This window comes from Sprattus sprattus, assembly GCF_963457725.1.
Source record: "Sprattus sprattus genome assembly, chromosome: 21".
Taxonomy (NCBI): Eukaryota; Metazoa; Chordata; class Actinopteri; order Clupeiformes; family Clupeidae; genus Sprattus; species Sprattus sprattus.
The window spans coordinates 11,860,384-11,867,883 of NC_137919.1; the positions used below are offsets into that span (position 1 = coordinate 11,860,384).

At 45.9% G+C, this 7,500-nt stretch overlaps 1 protein-coding gene across 1 annotated transcript in view; it reads right to left on the reverse strand.

Moving 5' to 3' along the window:
• Positions 1-7,500, reverse strand: part of rin1b (Ras and Rab interactor 1b) — a gene marked incomplete at both ends in the record, with an annotated part of 12,629 nt that overhangs the window by 2,552 nt on the left and 2,577 nt on the right. Inside the window, 4 exons of the mRNA XM_080860156.1 lie at positions 1-301; positions 4,361-4,889; positions 6,457-6,854; positions 7,475-7,500. The exon at positions 1-301 is cut by the window's left edge and continues 14 nt beyond it; the exon at positions 7,475-7,500 is cut by the window's right edge and continues 66 nt beyond it. Coding sequence (XP_080716282.1) covers positions 1-301; positions 4,361-4,889; positions 6,457-6,854; positions 7,475-7,500 — 1,254 coding nt within the window. The remainder of the gene's footprint in view (positions 302-4,360; positions 4,890-6,456; positions 6,855-7,474) is intronic.

The window sequence follows — 7,500 nt, forward strand, 5'->3', positions numbered from 1 at the left end:
AGGCTCTGGTACACCTTCTTGCACACCTGAAGCAGCAGCAACACCTTGTCTATGGGCGAGTGCGTCCGGTTCATGAGCGACAACTTCCTGCATGCACGTGCAATCCCGACGGCGTCCAGGAGCCCTACGCCCGCTGCCACGCCCAGCTTCTGGCGTGGGCACCCCTCCTGGCACGCCCGCAGGCCATCAGTGAGGCGGGCTAGCGAGCCGTCGCGAGCGGCCGCGGCCTGCATGCCCCTCTCTAGCGCCACCCACAGGGGTTTCAGGATGCAGCCGTACAAGGCCTTCTCAAGAACCAGGTCTGTGGAGTGGAGACACACAGGCATGGGAACAAGTCAAACTACTTCAGGAAATAAATACAAATGAATTCAAACATCATTTAAACATCTGTGAGAGATTTGAAGACCAGCAGCAGGCAATGGCAGTTGTGCCCTCATATTTTATGTCCAATATGATGGGGGGGGGGGGGGGGGGGGGGGGGGGGGGGGTTGGAGTGGGTAGTTCCCTTTTAAAGACAAACAGATACATCCCCAACTGTTGGTCCCTTCCACAACTGCCTTTGTCACCGATACTAGGATGTCACTGTTATTGACTGGACATACTGTAGACATATCCCTGGGCATACACACAACACACACACACACACACACAGGACATAGACATATCCCTGGGGAAAAACTATTTTTAGGAGGCCAACAATTTTTGGAATGGGGTGGGGGAGTTATTGGCCAACTGGGAAATAACTATAGGAAGATATGTGCTCTGCATACACACACACACGCATGCACGCACTCCCGCACGCACACACGCACACACACACACACACACACACACACACACGCACACACACACACACACACACACACACACACACACACACACACACACAAACACACGCACGCAAAAATATGTATATGTATATATGTATAAATATACAGTATATATTGGAAATTCACAGATTGCAGACTGGGACTAAATATAACCAACACAATCCATATTTGCAGGTTTAACACACAGAGTTGTGGAAAAACGTTTGTGGATCTGATTCTCTCTCACATACAACACGTACGGAAACCAAGTCACATACACAAAGGGACAAACACAGATCTGGGTATCACACTATATTACAGCTCACACACACACATACATACACCCCTGTGTGACACACAAACAAAGACACACACACACACACATACACACACATGATATACACAAACAGAGGGTCACACAGACATACACACAGATGTCCAATCACTCAGACACACATCCATATATGCTTACAGAAGACATACACACTTACAGTACAAACACACAAACAGACACAAGCGGCACACCGACATCAATGTTTCAATATGCAGCAAATACAGTGGCTAAAAATGGATGGTCACCCACACATATGATCTTTTCACCCTCTTATATACACACACACCACAAACACACACACACACACACACACACACACACACACACACACACACACACACACACACACACACATTCACACACACACACACACACACATTCTAGAGACAGCATAAATTATATATTATCTGCCAAGCAAGTCAGACCTTTACGAAACTAAACTAAATTCAATGTCAGCCTTAAGTGGTTCCCCCACAAACATGCTCACACACACACACACACACACACACACACACACACACAGTAGCAGCAGTAACAGCAGCAGAGATTGAGCAGAGAGCCGCTGGGAGATTGTGCAGAGGGAGAGAAGCGTGGGACTGTGGCTTCTCTCAAGATAAACGATCAGATAGAGACCAGGCAATACATGCAAATGCCTCCACCAACGCCACACGCACATACACGCACACACACACACACACACACACACACACACACACACACACACACACACACACACACACACACACACACACACACACACACACAAACACAGAGTTACGCACATATATATTTCAACGTGAAAACACATCCATATATACTCATACACACACAAGTCCCAAAATCCCAGGCAGAAAATCCATTTGGTTGGCTGCTTCAAGCTGTGTGTTAAGTTCTCGGTGATGACTGCATACAGACACATTACTGCACCTCACCAGTGTTGAGGATGATTGCGCACATAAATCATATTTTACCCTAATGAGGCGCACGTAATTCATATTTTACCCATAATGTCTCTTTCTGTTAGCGTGACAGATAGACACAGAAGCCTGCTAACCAGCCTGAAACCGTATCACACCACAGCACCCTCCGTATCCATACATGCCACCAGAGACCCTTCACATCACATCATCCATCATATCCATACATGCCACTAGAATGAATCAACTGGACTCTCTCTCACACACACACACACACACACACACACACACACACACACACACACACACACACACACACACACACACACACACACATGCGTGTGCATTGTGTACCTCACACATAGGCTAACACACTGCAAGAATAAGAACAGAATACGTCTTTTTAGGATGCTATCTGTCCTATCAGGGGTAGGAGAGAAGGGAAGATCTTTAGTGTGGGTGAGGTTGGTCACACACACACACACACACACACACACACACACACACACACACACACACACACACACACACACACACACACACAATCACATTGTGTCTATGTTTAACATATGAAATGTGCTATATATATATAAACTTGAACTTTTAACACACACACACACACACACACACACACACACACACACACACACACACACACGCACACACACACACACACACTCACAGACACACACACACACACACAAAGCACATTGTGTCTATGTTTAACATATGAAATGTGCTATATAAATAAACTTGAACTTGAACACACACACACACAGAGGATTTTCTAGATGTTTAGAACATAGTAGCATGATTTGGCATCAGATCCAGGCAGCAAGGACAGAAGGCAGAGACCTTTGTGTGGTATTTTTGGACCTCGCTAATGTCTTTAAATTAGTGCCACACAGTCTGCTGTGGAAGGCATTCAGTTACTTTCAGGTGCCTGTGAAGATTGTAGTGTTAGTCAAAGCATATTATGAGGGTATTCAGTTGTGCTTTAACACAAGTAACTACACTACATCCTGGAGGCATTTGGGGATTGGTGGCATGGCTACATGGAACCTTTCACAGTTGGCTTTCATTCCTACTCCGCAGAACTTCAGTCAGTAGGTGAAGACGGAAGCTCCAAGTTATGTATGGGTGCAAAGCATAGAATTGGAGATGGCTGTCTGATAGGGGTGTAAATCTCTCATGACAAAAACAATTCGGTCGTATTTCAATACACGGGCACGATACAATACAAGAAAAGATACATGTTGATATAAAAGATTCAGTATGATTCGTTTCGATTCGATGCGATGCGTTTCGATGCAGTTCAATTATTGAAAACACTAAACTGTAAGGAAACAATGGACCTCATTCTCGAACAGTATCTTAAGTGTCTTATTAAATATCTTCATACCATCTTCAGAAAAGATCTCCGCTGGAATCATGAACGCCTGGAAATGTGTTCTTAATTGAACGCGCTTTGTCATGCACCTGAACTTGCATACAGAAACCCCCCCCCCAGCTCTTTATAAGGGCATGCTATTGCAACGTATGCACACTCCACAGGCAACGCACAAGCAACTTCAGAGACTGATCAAAATCATTTCAAAGCAAGCACCGGTAAACCCAGCAGCGTTTCCGTTGTCCGGGGAAAAAAGGAAATGTCCCCCAAACACAATCGGAATTGGAGAATAACCCTAATATTTAGGGCTATAAAGCAACATGCACTGCTGTTATTAAACATCATGTATGCTGCATTTTAAATAAAGCGCAAACCGCCGGTTATAAACAAGGAGCGAACTGAGTGAGAAGGATCTAACATGGCCAAGCCGACTAGCCTTAAAAGCTTTTTTCAGAGGACAAACGCAACTGATGAGGGTGAACCGTCTGATTAGGGATGAACCTGTAATACCTGAAGCCATAGATGTTTGCCCATCTCCCCCAGAGAAAAGCTCGAAGTGTCATACTGTTGAAGGTAACGATGAAATGTTCTGTTCGCACTGTGAAAAGGCATGACGACGCAACGGTTTCACTTTGACCGGCAATATTTTTTTCTAGCGGAACCTCTTTAACTCAGACCTAATTTCACCAGGGCAGAGGTGGAGGTACTGTTGCAGAATGTTGATGTGTCCATTCTGTTCCACTGCACCTCAACTGTCGACACAGAATACCAAAAGTACACCACTAGCTATCTAGTTTCATTTTCCCATCTCCCCTCCATCTCTTTCTCCCTCCCTCCCTCCCTCCCTCCTTTTTTCTTTTCCCTCTCTCTCTCCCTTTCTCTTTTCCTCCTTCTCTCTGTCTCCTCTTACCTTTCTCATTCTCGGGCACCAGCGTCTCGATGGGGGGTTCCAGCTCGCCCGACCCCAGTAGGAAGCCCTTGGCCTGGGTAAGAAACCCCCGCAGCCCCCGGAGCACCTCTTCGGCGCCCCCTCCGCCCCCCAGGCTCTGCAGGGCGTCAAGCTCCTGGCTCTTCCCGCACAGGAAGTTCTGCACGAGGGCCCCGAATGCGGAGCGCGGGTCCTTTGAGAGCTGCTGCACCAGACGGGCCACACGGCGCTCCGGCGCGAACAGGCACACGAACGCCGCGCTCATGCGCTTCAGCGACGGCCGCTGGGAGTTGGCCGAGGTGGAGGACGGCGCCGCGGCGGGGCGAGGGCGTCTGAACCCCATGCCCTCTCCTTCCTCATCCTCGTCCTCCTCTTCCAGGCTGCTGAAGGAGCTGCTGCTGTCGAGGGCAGCCAGCGACGGGGCTCGGGTGATCTTTAAGGACAGGCAGGCCTCCTCCACCGTGCACTCCTGCTGCTCCTGCTCCACACTCAGCCTGCTGCTGTTAATATCCTGAGGAGCACATGGAAAAAATAAAGAAACATCAGCAGGTGTTGTGCATTATGTAGGTGTGTGAGTGTGTGTATGTGTGTTTGTGTGTTGATGTGTGTGTGTGTACTGTTAGTTTGTGTGTTGTTGTGTGGTGTATATACTGTAAGTCTGTGTGCTGATGTGTGTGTGTTATTGTAATTTAATGACGATAATGTAAGTTATTGTATGTCATCTATCTATGATGATAATGTAAGTTAATGTATATCGTCTATCTATCATGATAATGTAAGTTAATGTATGTCATCTATCTATAATGATAATGTTAGTTAATGTATGTCATCTATCTATGATGATAATGTAAGTTTATGTATATCGTCTATCTATAATGATAATGTTAGTTAATGTATATTGTCTATCTATGATGATAATGTAAGTTTATGTATGTCATCTATCTATAATGATAATGTTAGTTAATGTATGTCATCTATCTATGATGATAATGTAAGTTTATGTATATCGTCTATCTATAATGATAATGTTAGTTAATGTATATTGTCTATCTATGATGATAATGTAAGTTTATGTATGTCATCTATCTATAATGATAATGTTAGTTAATGTATATCGTCTATCTATGATGATAATGTAAGTTAATGTATGTCATCTATCTATAATGATAATGTAAGTTAATGTATATCGTCTATCTATGATGATAATGTAAGTTTATGTATGTCATCTATCTATAATGATAATGTTAGTTTATGTATGTCATCTATCTATAATGATAATGTAAGTTAATGTATATCGTCTATCTATGATGATAATGTAAGTTATTGTATGTCATCTATCTATGATGATAATGTTAGTAAATGTATATCGTTTATCTATGATGATAATTACGTTATTGTATGTCATCTATCTATGATGATAATGTAAGTTAATGTATATCGTCTATCTATAATGATAATGTAAGTTAATGTATATCGTCTATCTATGATGATAATGTAAGTTAATGTATATTGTTTAGAAGATTCTCACCCTCTCCCTGTTTTCCCTCACACTCCCAGCCACGCCCCTTTCCCAGCCTGTTCATTTCCCCACCTGGTTCAATTAGCCCAATCAGCCATGATTACCTACCACCCCTCCACCACCTTCAAAAGCTACACCGGTGTTCACAGCCCTTCCTTTTCACCCAGAGACTTTGAATGCTTTCATGTGTGCTCCTTTGTTTTGCTGAACCTTTTTTTTGTGCGTTGCTGAACCACAAATCACACACCCTCTTACCTTCCCTCCCCACACACACCTTCCTTCCTGACATACACCTTCCGTCCTGACCACACACATCATCCTTCCACACACCTTCCCTCCACACACCTTCTCTCACCTGCCTCCCACTCACACCCACCCATCCTACAGTCCTAAATAAACCTTGAACTGTTACACCTTGACTGGACTGTGTGTCTCATCCACCACCTCCATCGGTCTCAAGCCAGCCACCCTGCACCTCCTCCATCACCTCCTTTTCATATATCATCTATCTATGATGGTAATGTATAAGTAAATGTCTATAATCTGTGACGACTCTAACCTGAGCCATGTAGTCATCCTCCTCCTCTGACGTCGGCGACAGAGCCGGGCTCCTCTTCAGCATCCCTCCCCCCGCCCCACTCCTCCTGTTCAGCGTGTGATTGGTCTGCAGCCTCTGATCCCGCCCACCACCACCACCACCCTCCGGCGCTCCCGAGTCCGACCCCAAGGACTGGCTGAGGGAGGTTTCCGTGGAGACGCGCACGCGCAGGCTGCGGCGGAAGCGGTTGCGTTTGCTGGAGGCGGCGCGGTCCTGCGGGGGCTCGGGGGGTTGCAGGAAGAGAGGGTTGATGAAGCAGGGCGTCGGCTGAGGGAGATAATCCGATCCGGACCCGGATTCGCCCGCCAGGGGACCGTTGGGACGGGCAGAGGAGGAGGTGTGCTGGGAGCTCCAAAACTCTGGAGGAAACCGGAAAACACTTTTCAGTCCTTCATGTCTTTATTCATCTAGCACACGCTTCAGTCCTTCATGTCTTTACTTATCTAGCACACGCTACAGTCCTTCATGTCTTTACTTATCTAGCACATGCTTTTATCTGCAGACAGTTACAACGTAGCTGAGAGTTACAGTGAAAGGTTTCTTGGTCATTAAGCCTGTAAGGTTACATCCCTCATCATCGTATATCCTGAGCAAAGGGGTACGGAGAGATATCCCTTCATAGCAGGAGTCATGGAATGGATCTAGTTGTGATCTGCTAAAAGAATGTTTTAAGTTCCAAAGAAATGGCAGGAGGGTCAATCTACCCTTCTGCAGACTTACAGTAAGAGACCAGGGTCAATCTACCCTACTACAGACTAGAGACCAGGGTCAATCTAGCCTACTGCAGACTAGAGACCAGGGTCAATCTACCCTACTGCAGACTAGAGACCAGGGTCAATCTACCCTACTGAAGACTAGAGACCAGGGTCAATCTACCCTACTGCAGACTAGAGACCAGGGTCAATCTACCCTACTGCAGACTAGAGACCAGGGTCAGCCATGTTCAAGAACACAGTGGGATGGGTGTGTGGGCGTGTACCTGATCCCAGGTGGGAGATGGCCTCC